Source organism: Microtus pennsylvanicus, chromosome 10 (genome assembly GCF_037038515.1).
Source record: "Microtus pennsylvanicus isolate mMicPen1 chromosome 10, mMicPen1.hap1, whole genome shotgun sequence".
Taxonomy (NCBI): Eukaryota; Metazoa; Chordata; class Mammalia; order Rodentia; family Cricetidae; genus Microtus; species Microtus pennsylvanicus.
The window spans coordinates 87767556-87782879 of NC_134588.1; the positions used below are offsets into that span (position 1 = coordinate 87767556).

Below are 15324 nucleotides of genomic sequence, written 5' to 3' on the forward strand. Positions count from 1 at the left end.
TGTGACTCAGACTCCCATCGGCCATGTGGAGAGAAAGGCAGCATGGAGCTAACAAGGGGAAGGCACTTGTCTTCCTTACCCCTAAAGCTGCTCCCATCATCACAAGCACCAGAAAATTCAGAAAGAACAAGACAGTGCTGGGGATCACACAGTCCCAGTAGTTCCAAAGGATACAGTTACCACAGATGAAAAGGATGATGAAGTAGATGCAGACAATCATTCCAGAAGAGGATGGGCCTCCATAGGCCATGATGCCATCATACATCACCGCATTCCAGTCTTCGCCTGTCAGGATCTGAGAAGACAAGGCTGGGGTCAGACACGGGCAGATGCCTCAAACCACAGCTTCTATGCCAGAGTTCCTTGGCCACTGGTAACGCTGACCTCCGGCATTTTTCATAGCCCAGCTCACAATGAAATGGATCCATCTGCTATCCTGTTGAAGCTTCAACATTTATCATCATCATAATTATTATTATTTTGGTTTTTCAAGTCAGGGTTTCTCTGAAGCTTTGGAGCCTGTCCTGAAATTTACTCTGTCGACCAGACTTGAACTCAAAGAGATCTGCCTGCCTCTGCCTCCCAAGTGCTGGGATTAAATGCATGCACCAACACTGCCCAGTTGTTTTTCTCTTGCGGTTTTCTTGTGTTGTTTTCAGTGATGTTGTTACTTGTTTTTCTGGTGCCTTTACTTATAGATTAAAATACACACACACACACACACACACACACACACACACACACACACACAGAGCTGGAGAGAGGGAGGGAGGGAGGGAGGAAGAGAATGAGAGAGAGGGGCCACTGGTATCTTTTCTTACGCTTTTAAGCATACCATATGTCTACAACTGGCTTTTCTCCACTCAGTGATATTCCTGGAGACCCTGACTGTAGGTTCTTCTCATTCATCTTACTCAGTATGTAGTATTCCACACAGCAAATGGCCTTCAGAGACAGGGAACTTTGTCTATCCATTTTCAGATCAGAGAATTCTGTCACATGAACGTGTATAAACTATCTCGGGTGGAAATAATCAGTTTCAAATGTAATCTTCTCTATTGATGATACCTGGTAATCCAGTCCATTCTGAAATCCAATCAGAGAAATACAGACTGCAGTTTTTAAAATGCTACCTCTCCCCCAGGAAGAGAGTGTATCTTCTATGCAAACCAGAATCAGACAGCAAATGGGCAGATAATTAGAAAAGAGGCTCCTGACTTCATTCCTGAGAAAATTACAAAGAGACACCATTTCGCCTGTCAGGCTGGCAGCAATTATGAAGGATAAACACCCACCTCAGCAAAGGGAAGGAGGGAGGCACGGGCTGCCTCCACGCTGCTGCCCGAGGGTAAATAAATTCCACTATAAGGAGAGCATCGTCAGGGGACCAAATACGAGGAAGGCCATTTGCCCAGAAGTCCCACATGGAGGACTTGTTCTGCGCATCTGCTCTCTCACGCACGCCTAGTGTATCCTGCGTATTCAGACGCATCCACCAGAGCGCTGGGAAGGGACTGGTCACGCAAGCAATGGCAGCTCACACCCATCGTTATGATGGTTTTGGAAGGAGGGTGTCACTTCTATGGGTCAAGTAGGTGGCCCATTTCATAACGATGGAAACAAAATAAAACAAGGCTCAGGACAGTATGTGGACTAGGCGACCCCCTGTGCCAACTCTCTACAGTAAGCAGGAGGGATGACCGTGAGCAACCCTCTATCTAAGAGTACTAGGGAACCTGGTGAGGAGTGGTTACCACCCAGGAAGAACTGGTGGCCAGGTGGGAGGATTGCCACTTTGTATCTTTTTGTAACACTTACATTTTGTGCCATATAAATGTATTGCAAGAAAAGGAAACATGTGTTTCCTGAAAGAAATCAGAAAAAAATAGTAACTAGACAGCAGCCACTATTAAAGAAAGACTGCAGTCTATCGTGGGCTTCAAATTGTGTGGTGTGACTTCCTACAAGGTCACTTAAGTGGCAGGAGGTCATAAAGGCTCTGGAAAGAGTAAAAAGTTTCTGAACACACAGCAAACAAAGATGAGTTCAAAAATCAAACCTTCAACGAGCGTGAGATGCTCCTAGAAGCAGTCACCCAAGCTGCACTGCACAACGTCCGTCAGCCTTAGGACTGAACTCACAGCATGCCCACTGAACACTGGGCACACTCTCATCCCATACAGTGCCAATGGACCCTGCCTGGACCCCGCGGCCTGGGCTCCCGCGGCCTGGGCTCCCGTGGCCTGGGCTCTTGCGGCCTGGACTGCAGACTCCTGCAGGCTGCGAACAGCAGCGTTTCTACCGCACACGCGAGGTTTTCTGCTCTTACAGAAACACATGTGCTTAAGTGCAGAAAACAAAGCCGTACACTGTTTTCCTAGCACAGCTTTTCTCCAGGTCGCTCTCACAGTAGGGTAACTTTGAACTGGACTGTATTCAAATATTTGATTTTAAAAACTTCTGTTTCAGTCGAAGGCTTGTAAAAACAACAACTTGTCATATAAAATACGGTAGAATTTGCAGACGTTTCTGTAAAGGACTTTAAACATACTTCTGCTGTTTTGTAGAGTACATATTTACATTAACCAACATTCTAGGAGAGGATGATTATAAAATCAAAATATCATTAATTTGAAAATTGATGACTATGCTGTACATTTTTCAGTATTCAGTGTGTGTGTGTTGTATGTCTGTACATGTTCATACGGTATACAAGCAGGTCTCGGGTGTCTTCATTAGTCATTTTTCACCATGTGGTTTGAGACAGTCTCTGTCACTGGCTGGGGCTTACTGATTTGGCTAGGTTGTCTGGATAATGAGCTCCAGGACCCTCCTGTCTCTACTGTCCTCCCCCCATACTGGGATTGCTAGTAGGAACTGCCATGCCCAGCCTTTTATGTGGGTACTGGGGACCCAAACATAGGTCCTCATATGTGGCAGGTTCTTACCAACTTTACCTAGGCCCAAGACTTCTTTGTTTATTATATAGATTAGTATGCAAATTTGTATTTATATTTAATAAATGTTGAAAATGTACATTTACCAACGATATGCTCTTTAAAATTTTTTTAATTTATTTTTATTTTTAATTTTGCGTGTGTGAGTGAGAGAGTGAGAGTGTTTAGGCATTAAGTTTTTTTCATTCTTTATAATTCATTACAAGCGATAGTTTGATTTATATACACACACACATGAATGCCCAAACACACCAATATACATAGGGTTATTAGAAAAAAAACTTCTTGGGGGTGAAAATGGTTGTGAGAAGAACGTTTACTCTGTGATTCTGTGAATCTCAAATGACCATGTGAGACCTTCCAGATCATTCTCTCTAGACTCTGTGCTCCTTCGGAAAAGGACAAGTGACTTATCAAAGTCACAGATGCGAGCCCAGGGAAAGCCACTATAATACCTGTTTCTTGCCCTTCCTGTGATGCGTCCGGTCTGTTCCTCAGGACTAGATGTTTAGATGTTTGCTGATATCACAGAGAAATCTGGTGGGGTGGATGGCGCGGGGAGCTAACCTGTCAGGTTCTGACCACAGCAGGGGCCCAGCTGAGAGCATGGGAGGAGGGCTCAGTATACCCCAGCCACAGGTAGCACTGCGTGCTGCTTTTCCAGTGACAGGCCCCCATGGGACACCGTCTCCAGAGCCTGCAAGCCAAGGGCAGAGGCTGGCACAGCCCCTACCACCCAGACTCCTCTGACTACATATCAAGACATTCCAGATACGGCTTTCAAATTCACTTCTTGGCTTTGATCTATTATAATGGATTACAAACATGCCTAGTGATATAAAAAAAAGCAAACAAACTAATGAATGACAAGAGGATTTTAGAGTCTAGTTTCCAGAGATCTCATAAGACCAAACAAAAGTGTTTTGGTTTGTCATATCACACAGGTAGTGGAAGATACTGTAAAATAAGTTACATGACATAAAATTCTGCCCCAGAGGACCATGGGATGAGAATGATTGATAAAATGGCATCCTTGTGTCTTACTGAGTTGTAGGCAGATCCAAGAAAGGCAAAGGTTCTGGCTCTCTGACTTCCACTCACAAGAGCTTCCAGGGTGGGGGAGGGGGGAGGGCTCACCTGGAACACAGTCAGGAGTGCCTGGGGAAAGTTGTCAAAGGTGCTTCGCTTGGTCTGGGTCTCATCGAAATTAAACTTGCCACCAAACAGCTGCATGCCCAGCAGGGAGAAGATGATGATGAAGAGGAAGAGCAGCAGCAGCAGCGAAGCGATGGACTTCATGGAGTTCAACAAGGACGCCACCAAGTTGCTCAGGGAAGTCCAGTGCCTACAAGACAAGGCGGGGGGTAAACCCAGAGACCATCACCTCAACCAAGCACACACCAGCGCGGCGCCCACATCTTTACCTGGTCACTTTGAAGATCCTCAGGAGGCGCACGCACCGGAACACAGAGACCCCCAGGGGAGACATGAGCTCCAGCTCCACCAGGATGGTCTCGGTGATCCCCCCACACACCACAAAGCAGTCGAACCGGTTGAAGAGAGAGACAAAGTAGGCCTGGAGGCCCAGGCTGTACATCTTCACCAGCATCTCACAGGTGAACAGAGCCAAGAGAACTTTGTTTGCAATATCTGGAAAGAAAAAGCGCAGGCATGTTCCTCACCCTCCCACCACCTCCTTTCCATCAGTGCCCACGGCAGACATGGCAAGACCTCGCCCCAGCCTCTCTGCTGTGCTGGCGACAGGGGCCATCCTTATTGCTGCTGGCCACAACCCAGATGTGAGTCTGGAGAAGTCACTCGCTTTCTCTGGGCCTCCATTTCACTGACTATGAATGGTAGAGACAGTTATCACATGAGTCCCTGAGCCTCCCAATGCTAAACCTTTAAGATTGTGCATTGAGACCACACGTTAGTTTTTTCTTTAATACCCTCACCCCACACACATACTTTCCCCCATATAGAGAGAAAATAAATAAAGAAAAATAATAAAACCTGACATTGAGGAGTGACCACTTGTGGCATCCTAATGTCGGTTTTTATTTTCATTGATTTATATTCTGTGTATGCGGAAGTGTGATGTGTGTGTTCACGTGTGCATATGTGTGGTTAATCAGCATGTGTGTGTGTGTGGGGTGTGTGTGTGTGAACATGTGCAGTAGCCAAATAAAGATGCTGCATGGTCTCCTTGACTACTCCCTGCCTTATTCCCCTGAGGCAGGGCCTCTCACTGAACCCAGGCTGGTCCCAGTGACCCCCTGGTATCTGTCCATCACACAGAGCTGGGGTTACAAGCATATATTGCCATGCCTAGCTTTTCACATGGGTGACCGGGTCTGGGGATCTGAACTTAGGCCTTCATGTTCATACAGCAGACACTTTACTTACTGAGCCATCTCCAAAGTCCCAAAGTAATTTGTCAGTAGCAACAAACATTGTGAACTGAGGGCGGCAGAAACGAATATACAGAAAGACAACTCAAGAGTTCAAAACTGTCCAGTCTAGAAAAGGCTCTTCCGGGGATGACCTCCATGCACCCCAGTTCTGGCCACCCAAAGCTGCAGAATCTAAATCACTTACCAAAAATACTAAAGTGGGGATAAAGCTTCCAATGTGCCAGGGAGAGGTATGTATCAGCTCCAAAATTCCTGGGTCCTGGGCTATCTCAAGGTTGTGGTGTAAGTTAGCTGATATTGCATAATGCAGGCAAGAAGACACCTTCTCTGGGGTGGGGCTCGCTGAGTCTGAATTGTTCTATTACTCCTTAATTCTAAGTGGAATGTTCTACTACCCCATTACACTTCGCTTGGATAATACCGAATAGCAATTGTCTGTGAGCATCTCTAATCCAGAACAAAAGAAGATGAGCACCTTCCCGCCATACCTTGGATCTGTGTCAGCCAGTCTGGCTGATTGTAGTGCTCGGAGGAAATAGTCAAAGTGTTGAGAAACACCAGGACGATCACCAGCCAGTAAAACGTGACAGATTTCACGGCAGCCCTGCATCTCCTGCGATTGAATCGGTTCCAGCGACGCCAGCGCCGGCTGAAAAACAAGCAAACCATTGCTCCCTAGACCACGGACAAAGATGGCATCTCAGAGGCCAATAAACTTTACTGAGCAATAGGAGAGGTTCACGTTAGACGTCTTAGGACGGAAAGAACGAGCTACAGCACAGGCGTGAACAAACCCCATGATAAAAACTGTTGGTCCTCACATGCAGCTCTCAACAGAATCATCTTGGATGGATTTTGTTATCACTTCCCTGCTGCTATGAATAACTCCAGGATCTGACATATGCAGTGGGTATATAATGTGCATGTAACGCCTGCAAGTGGGCTAAAGAATCTAGATTTCCACAGACTCATGTGCAGATTCAAGACTGCACTGGGACACACACAGAGATCATGTAGGTGCCATAGGGCATATGATCTGTTAAGGGCAGAGGGGCAGAACCACTCAGCTTATTATATGTATCTGAGTAGCAGCTTATCATTATCAGAATGTATTAGGTGGCAGAGCCACCCATGACCGAAACTCTCTTTTTAGGGAAGTGCTTATGTCTTTCCTCTGGGGCCTCATGAGTGTCAAAGCCGAGTGGGATGTGTGTCTCAGGCTGAGTCATCAGGTGCCCTTTCTAACTAGCAATGCTCAAAATATACCTTTAGGAGCAGATCCAATATTGAATTGTGTTTTCATAAGAATAAAACCAACAGAACCAAACAGACACGTGACATGTCCCCGCCCACCTTCCGTCTCTGTTTGTAATTAGGGAAGACATTTTCTCCCTTCGCCTGTCTCCTTTTGGGAAACACTCCCAATCTTCTTGTCATAAGGGGACAGTTAGGCACCAGAGACTGCTGCTCAGCAACCTGGAACGCAGGGAAGAACGAGCCGGGTCTCAAGTCCCTTCTCTTCTGGCCATGCTGTCTCGGTGTCCATCAAGAGGGCATTTCCTCTAGAGGCATGACTCAGGAGGGACATCTAGGCTGCTTCAATGCGACCCCGGCTGACTCAACTGTGTGGCTGTGCTAAACTCTTGCAACCCAGGAAGCCAGTGAAGGATGGGCACTGGGCGGTTTCACATAGACCTGGACCCGGGAAGTTGTGCTGTGCTTTCCTCTGCTCTGCAGCTTCCGATGGGACGAAGAGCGTCTGATGAGCAGCACAGACAACTCTTCTGAGGCCTCTGACAGCTTATAGCTGAGCTCTCCCGGGACACGTGACCCTATACACGTAAGTAAGGTGGTCCCAAAAGCCTATGCATGGTGGGTTTATCTTGCACAGTAGTGACAAGGTACGAAGACTCAGTGTTATATCCCCTGGAAGCATGCAACACTACTGGCTGGACTCCCCTGTGCTCAGTTATGTGTGGATGGTAGGAAGCCTGCATTCCTGAACACTGGCTATGTGGGTGCCTGGTGCTAGTAAAATGGGGTTGCAAAGGCACTTTTCCACGGTTGCTGGCCTTGATACGCATGAAGCGTTACTGGTAAATGATAACTGCAAATTCACACATGTCTAGCCCCAGACGGAAGGTGGGGCCCAGGGAGAAGTACTTGTCTGCAAAGCAAAGAGCTGGGCTGGACCTTAATGAGCGAGAGCTCTCCACAGGCAGTGGAAGTCTCCTGAGAGGAGACATCAGGCCAAAGACCCTGGAGGTGAAGGCACCAAGGCAAGACACCTATGAAAACATGACAGTATGGTATGGTCACTGAGTCATGGCGGAGGGGGTGAGGATCTGGGAAGGGATGTCAAAAGCTGAGGCAGAAGATGAGAAGTAGGGACAGATTCGGAAGCATTTCTATGGTCTGGTAACAGAGACCAACAAAACAACTCTAAAATCTGACTCAAAGTCAGGTTGACATACGATTTACACGCGGCAAGTTTATTCCTTTTATGTCTACACTTGGTCAGATTGTAGGACACTTCCATCACTCTGTGCTCGCTCATGGCCCGCATCCCCAGAGCAACACTGCTGGTCTGCCTTCTACGTCCATTGTTCTGTTTCAGAATCATGATAGGCATCCCTTTGAGTCTTTTTTTTCTCACCCAAATGCTTTTGAGATTCATCGGTGTTGCTATATTATCAGTAATTTTTAAAAACCTAACGTTATTGTGTGTGTATACATGCACATGAGGTATGTTGTGTGGTGGTTAAATAACTATTGGGCTGGTTCTCCTCCACTTATGTATGTCCTGGGGTAGAACTCAGGTCACAGCAGGTACCTTCAACACTCAGCCATCTCAGTGACCTTCTCAGAATTGTTTTCCCTTCTTCCTATCACTGAGAAGTCCTGCACCTTATGGATAAATCACAATTGATCTGCTCAAACCACTATAAACACGTATAATTATTACATATGTCTTTCTCTTACATCAGTACCTTAGAGTTGGAACTGCTATGCCATATCTTGAATGTAATTGTGAAAAATTAATAAATGCTTTCCCAAAAGAATTATGTCATTTAACATGCCTGCCAGCGCTGCACAAAAATACCCGCCAGCATCCCTGTCAGAACTTGGCATCACTAGACATTTGAATCTGATCTACTTGTATCCGTATGCAGTAGTATTGTTGAACTTGTATTTTCCGGGTAAACCATGTTCATTTCATATGCTTCTATAGCATGCTTTTCTCTTCTTTCTGACTTGAGTGCTGGAACCTTCTTCCTAGTTTTACATGGCTGTTCTGTCATTGACACTATCTTTACATAGAATTCTCTCTATATTGGATACTAGTCTTTTATCAAATATGGTTTGCAAACATTTTTATCAGGTTTGTGACTTATCTTTTTATTTTATAATAAAACAAAGTCAAAAGATTTAATTCTTTTTTGGTTTTTCAAGACAGGGTCTCTCTGTAGCTATGGAGCTTGTCCCGGAACTAGCTCTTAAAGACCAGGCTGACCTTGAACTCACAGAGATCCGCCTGCCTCTGCCCCCCAAGTGCTGGGATTAAAGGTGTGTGCCACCACCGCCCGGCTAAAAGCTTTAATTCTTATGGGGAACCAATCTATCACTTTTTTTTCTAACATGGATCAATAAATTTTAAGAAATCTTCACCTAACCCATGGTCACAATCCCTTTTTCCTGTTTTCTTCTAGAGTTTCTACAGGTTTGGGTGTTACATTTAGGCTTGGCCTACTGTTTGTATATAGCAGGAAAATGCTGTAATTGATAAAGAATACATAGAAGAAAATACATAAAATGCAGGCACAGGGTTCAATGTGTTATAGTGAACACATAGCCTGCATCCAGGTCAAGGAACGGAATACTACCAGGTGCCTTAGATGTCTTCCCGGGCTGTCTTGTAGGGGAAACCTGTGAGCAGTAGTGGGAGGGTGGGTAAGAAGGCAGACCATTGCTTGTGTGTAGCGCTCTGCTGGTTTACAGGCTCTGACTCCCCTGTCCTGCTTCCCCCAAGGCAGGGTGGTAATACTTAGACTGACTGGAATTTGGGGTTCACGGTTAAACTCAAGTCTAGACCAATTAACTCCATGTAAAAGTTATAATTTAAAACATAACATAGAAAGTCCAACACAAGCTCATGGGTGGGGGGGTGGGGGATAAAAATGGAAAGATGATACTGACCTGAGTTTGGATTTCGAGATGGCTTGACTGAAAGGGAAGAAAACAGTGTTCAGACTCCCGTTCGGAAGGCTTAAGCATATGCTCCCGATTGCCGAAGCAGAGAGGGCTGAAGCCATGCACAGAAGCCAGAACTCCGGTCCCCCGTGCTACAGCCGGCCAGCTGGTTAAGGGCAAAGCAAACGTCCAAGTGCTACTAGTATTGCCAAGAGGGGGCGGAGCAGCACCCCTGAGAACCCAGATGTGGGGTTCTTCTCCTGTCACCCCAGAGGAAGCCAGGAGGGCCTCTGTCGCCTGCAGCCCCCAACTCAACAGTAGCAAGGCTGCTCCTGTTTGAACCGCATCCCGGCTCCCCTGATCACTGAATGGGTGAGGATAAGGATAAGGCACGCCCTAAAAGCCCAGTGTTCTCATCTGTAAAACGGGGATGGCAAATCCATTCCCAGCCTACTTCACGTCATTGGGAGGGCAGAGCAGGAAGAGAACAGAGGCGAAATCACTCCATGAGCCATTATGACATATAACATAGTGTGTCATTTTTATAAAACTCTGCCCCAAATGAGGTTGAGTTCTCTTAAAAATGACACCTGGACTTTATCAGAATGAGATGGAAAGGACACAGGCGGGAAGCAAACAAATCCAAACAGCACGGAGCTCCCCAAAGCAGGCAGTTCTTAGCACAGTGCCCACCACCCCCAATCCCTGCTACTGCAGCCCAATCATCTAGAGAAAGCCTGGAAGCCTAATAGGATGGTGCCCCTTGTGGTCAGGAAAGGGTAGTGCAGGCATGGCTCCAGAACAAGGGGCTGTGAACAGGGGAGGGCAGGGCCTCCAGATCAGCTCCTGGAGATGAGGTTGGAAGGCCCCACGGATGAAAGAAAATTTGAGTATGTGGCACATTCTAGTCAGCAACTCGGCCATTCAAGCTCTTCCTTCACAGCACAGATGCCAAACCCAACCGGAAGGAGAATTCGGCCTTTACCCCCACCGCCGACACCCAGAGGGCCCAGTCTTGGCCGCGCCTCTTCTTTTCCACCAGCACCTAATGAACACAGCAGGTGGCTGGGTTAAGGAGCACACTCCCCAGGCTCTATCTTAGCAGGACAACTTCCTAGGCAGAGGTATGTGAGATGCTGGGATGCCCCCAACAGCCCTGGTACAGGGGAGGGGCACCAAAGGACTGGAGGCAGCCTGTTAGAGACCAGCTACTTTTCTACCAGAGCCGGAAGACTCCTATGCCCTCTGGGGTGTCTCCTCCGCATTAGCATCTCTAAACTGTGGGGCCAGGAGGACAGGCAGCCTCCGCACTCACCAGAGACTTCCACAGCAGCCCTGGGTCTCGCCTTCACCACTTACGTTCTCCGTGTTCACAGATTCAGTCTCACTGGTGGGCATGCTAGCTGTGGGGAGAAGAAAAGGCTTGAGACAGTGTGCTGTGGCATGACATGCCCGGGGGTGGGCCAGGTGCAGAGTCTCAGGAACCAGGAAGGAGCACAAGGCTGAGCAGCCAGGTCTCTCTACTGCACGGAGCCTTTGCTTCCTGTAGATGCAGAGAAAGCCAGTAGGTGACTTTAAGAGACAAGTCTAACAGCCCAGATGCTTCCAAGAAAAGAAGGTGCCACACTGAGCCCAGCCACCAGGCCCTGGACAGGTTTAAACTCTCCACCTCAGCACTTACATAGAAGCCACCTAAACCCCTCAGTATGGAACAGTTCCTACTGCCCTCCTTGTGAATCAAGGGTTAGTGTCACAGCTCACACTAAAGTTTTTACAACACATGGAAGACAAACTATTATGGCCGGGTGCATGATGAGGCCACGCACAGAAACTTTTCAAACTCTAGGAGCGTCACTCAGTCTAAGGAAGTTGATCTGATACCTGAGTTTCACTGAAGTCAACGTGCAGAAGGTAAGTTCCAGATAAGCCAGCAAAAGAAGTAGGAGGAAACGGTCTTGGAGCTAAGAGCAGGGTTGACTGCAGTCCTAGGTCTGAGATCTCTGAACCCTATGTCCAAATCAGGATCCTCAGAAGTAGCAGAATGTAAAAATTGACCTGGTAGTGCCTGGAGGCTCAGGGATCCCCCACCTAAACATCTTTTTCCTGGGGCAGAATCACAGTGATTACTTTGCCCACAGGAAAGCCTTGCGCCTGTGGGCAGGCAGTTCCCTGAACAAGGACGCATCAAAACTCAGTCCCTGCTTAGGAGACAGGTAAAGCTCACCACATAGATGAAGGTGGGACCCGACTCAGACCCAGAGGTCAGAGTGTTTCCCAAGGGCACAAAGGGAAATCCCCGAGCCCTTTCCTTTTGCAGACACTCAAGAAACTGTGGAAAGCTTAGCAGCTAAGTCCAGGCACACTCGGGCACAGGTGTCAGAAGCAGAGGCCAGAGGAGTAGAAGCCGGGACTGGGATTACACTCTTTAACACAGTACTGGGCCTGGCTGCTGCTGTGAACTGCACTCCATAAAATAAGTGAAGGACCAACATTTCTCAGTTTGGGTCAACACGGAGCATCTTTAACCAATGTACAGAGAATTCCCCATCAGCTTTCACTCTGTAGATGTTTCTCAGCCAAATATGTGAGATGTATGAATTAAGAGGCAGGCACACACATGCGCATGCGCACACACGCTGATAAACCAGTCTATGAGCAGGTTCTAGCAGGCAGCACTTGGGAATGGCATTCCCTGCTAATGTCGGATCATTTCTTTCCGTGAGCTCAAAGACTCCAGAAGAGAGGTCAAGAAAGCCTAGGGCTCAACTGGGGACACGTGTTTGTTGTGTCTATGCTTAGTTATCTGAGCGGTAAGACAGTATCTCCTCCCGGATCCATTTACCTCTGACCTGCTATCAGCAAGAAAATCTGGTTTCAGTACCAGCAGCTGAGAGGAGTCTCTTGCTACTCCCTAAGCTCTTCATGGAGCCCAGGACCCAAGCAGCACCCCACTGTCCGCCACCCTCCTGGGTAGTCAGGGGTCCTGCTGCCTGCACAGAGGACTTGACTCTGAGTCCCCTCTCCAAGCCCAATGTTCAGGAAATAGAACACAACATAGAGTGGTTCCTGAAGGGCTTAAGCCAGCCCAGGAGACCTGAATCCTTCGGCCACAGCAGCCCCCAAAGGCAGCTTTTTACAAATCACAGTGAGCGCCCCCTCTTCTTCTGGAACCCACAACAGAAGCTTGCACAGGCGTGTGTGTGTGTGTGTGTGTGTGTGTGTGTGTGTGTGTGTGTGTAAGTGCAAATGTAAGCCTCGTGTATGCAAGTGGCCAGAAGAGGGCATGAGATGCCCTGGAGCTGGGTCTACATGTGGGTATGAGCTATACCATGTCAGTGCAGGGGACCCCCAACTCCAGACCTCTGAAAGAGCCGTATGTGCACGTAGCTTAGCACTGAGCCGCCTCTCCAGTCCCCTTTTCTTCCCCACTTGGGAATTCCTTTCAGCATTCCCTCTGTGATGGTAAAGCTTCTCAAGGAATTGGGGTTTGGGGCAGAGCAAGAGGTGAGTAAGGTACACAAATGGTCAGCGGCAGAATTGGGTTCCCTTCCTGAGGAGGAAGTGAGCTGACCTCAAGTTCTTCTGTTTTCATATCATTTTCGTGACAAGAATGAGCAGTGCCGTGCTGTGAGAAGCCTGATAAACTCCAGAGGTCCCGGGAGGCCCTCGAAGGCACTGGAACATGCTTGTGCGAATATATGTTGTTGACACAGGCAGCCATACTCATCTTGGGAAATGTGGGTCAAGGTCAGACCACGGTCTCCGGGTCTAAAGCAAGAACTGGGCCTAGAAAACTACTCTTTTGTTGTAACAGTGGGAAAAGTGGTGCAACCATCCTAGCAAGGTTCCTGCCCCGCTGTCACCGGCAGAGCTGATCCTTATTCCCATCAATATGAGGCCATTTCTCATGCAAGGAAACCAGTTTCCTTTCTCTGTTTATCACAGAAAACAGACGTTCATGAGCATCCCTAGTATGTTATGGAGCCCAAGCTGCTATTGAGGGGGGTGGGGCCAAGGAAGGGCTCACTCCTCTTGCCGGTATCTCCCCTAGGAATAGCACCAAAGCACCCTCTTGATCATCAGCTCACTATAAAGACTAAAGTCAAACAGGTCAGATCCATCGTTGGCTTGACGTCTAAGCATTATAGAGTTTGTCCTTTCATCCTCTTTTGGGGCACTGTGGGCCAAGTGCTTTCCATGTGACAGTCCCATGATTCTGCCCTCCTTCAGGTCCCTAACACAGCCTCCATCAGACCGCCCCATTTCCCTTAACCTCTGAGCTCAGCATTCTTGCAGGAAGCGGGAACCACTCGGAGAAAACCATGCACTGTGACCCTCCTCTGTCCTAGCATCTGGCTGTTTGTCCCCACAGTCCATATCTTCTCAAGCTTCTCCCTCTTCCTGACTGGGGTCCGCTTTGGTGTTAGCCCCAGGCTGGCAAAGTTAGTAGGTATATCCAGGCAAAGCCGGTGCTGTTGTCTAACTACAGCAGTGACTCACAGATAGTTGGGCAAGGACCCAGCTTGAGCCATAAAAATCTATATGATAATGGCTCTAACTGCTTTGCCAAGGGGTTGGGGGATTGGGTGAGGGGAGCAATCAACATTATTTCAGACATAACTTTATATTTAACTGTTTCCCAAATAAGACTATTCTCACTGAACAGATGCGTGTCTCCCCAGATTTGTTTTTTCTTTTTGATCTCAGTCTTTTTGATCTGCAACTACTAGCTTTAGCACGGCCTGGGGTAGATGAGCCAGAGACTAGAGAAATTTGAAACATGCATCCTGGGGGGAAAAAACAGCCAAATAACATTATTAGAATTTCTTTTTCTTCATTATTAGCGTTTCTAAACAGTTTAAGAGCATCGTTTAAGGGATGGCATTCTGAAGTGTTTCTTCCAGGCGAAGAATATTCACAGTGAATCAAATGAGCTGCCTCACTTGCTTCAGCTGTTTCTTAATAGGGACAGGCCAGACAAAAAGATGTCATCATGGCAATGCCACACATTTGAGGGGAAAGAAAGAGGAACACAGCATGGTCAGGCATCGGAGAACTCAAGTTAATAACAACATAGGCATCTTCCGAAAGTACCACACCACACATGCAGCTCACGCCAATGTGAAAGGAGAGAACACCAGAAACGTCAGGCAAGAAGCTTCCAAAGAGCAAGTCCACCTCAGCAAGTTACCGTGATCTTTAGCCCTGCGTCGTCGAAAGCAGCAGAACTTCCTTTTCTTCTTATCCTCCTTTAACAAGTCAGCCACCGTGACCCCTTCAGGTTGAACACAGGCAATTCCATTACCGCACAGCAGAGGGCAGCAAGAGCAACGCAAGCAAGATAGCCAGGCAGCCAGGCAGGCAGGGCAGGCAGGCAGGAGCAGCTGGTCCCAGTGTACTCGGGTCCACACCTGCCATCCCTCCTCTCCTGGGTACTTGTCTACAGCTCAGGATCGGAGGAAATGGGGACATTTGTCATAGCTACTACACAATCTGTCCTTAAGAACCTGTTCTAAATAAACAATCAACTAGCCTACCTAAGACGCAGGTTCCCTACGTTTGGCCCGAGGCAGGGAGCGGTAGTGTGGTGCCAACCAGGACTGCTCTCTGGGTCGGGGCAGATGGGAGTGAAGAGAGCAGGCTCTGATTCTGACAGCCCAGGCCTCCCTCCAATTGCACTTCACACTGGCTGCAGGAGCATAGGCTACTGCTGCTTGCTCGAGAGATGCCAGCAACTGCTGGGTCTGAATTCACTTCCTAGG

The 15324-nt window shown here is 47.8% G+C and overlaps 1 protein-coding gene across 17 annotated transcripts in view; it reads right to left on the reverse strand.

Annotated features, from left to right (window-relative positions):
- The window catches only part of Cacna1d (calcium voltage-gated channel subunit alpha1 D), a 302791-nt gene that overhangs the window by 74261 nt on the left and 213206 nt on the right, over positions 1-15324 (reverse strand). For 10 of the 17 annotated variants that reach the window (XM_075988926.1, XM_075988913.1, XM_075988924.1 and 7 more), the window contains 7 exons: positions 10878-10965; positions 10548-10607; positions 9569-9595; positions 5860-6020; positions 4382-4607; positions 4095-4302; positions 175-295 (listed from right to left, as the gene is read on the reverse strand). In XM_075988926.1, the coding sequence (XP_075845041.1) occupies positions 175-295; positions 4095-4302; positions 4382-4607; positions 5860-6020; positions 9569-9595; positions 10548-10607; positions 10878-10965 (891 nt within the window). The remainder of the gene's footprint in view (positions 1-174; positions 296-4094; positions 4303-4381; positions 4608-5859; positions 6021-9568; positions 9596-10547; positions 10608-10877; positions 10966-15324) is intronic. The other 7 variants (XM_075988927.1, XM_075988923.1, XM_075988915.1 and 4 more) reach the window with 1 other exon arrangement.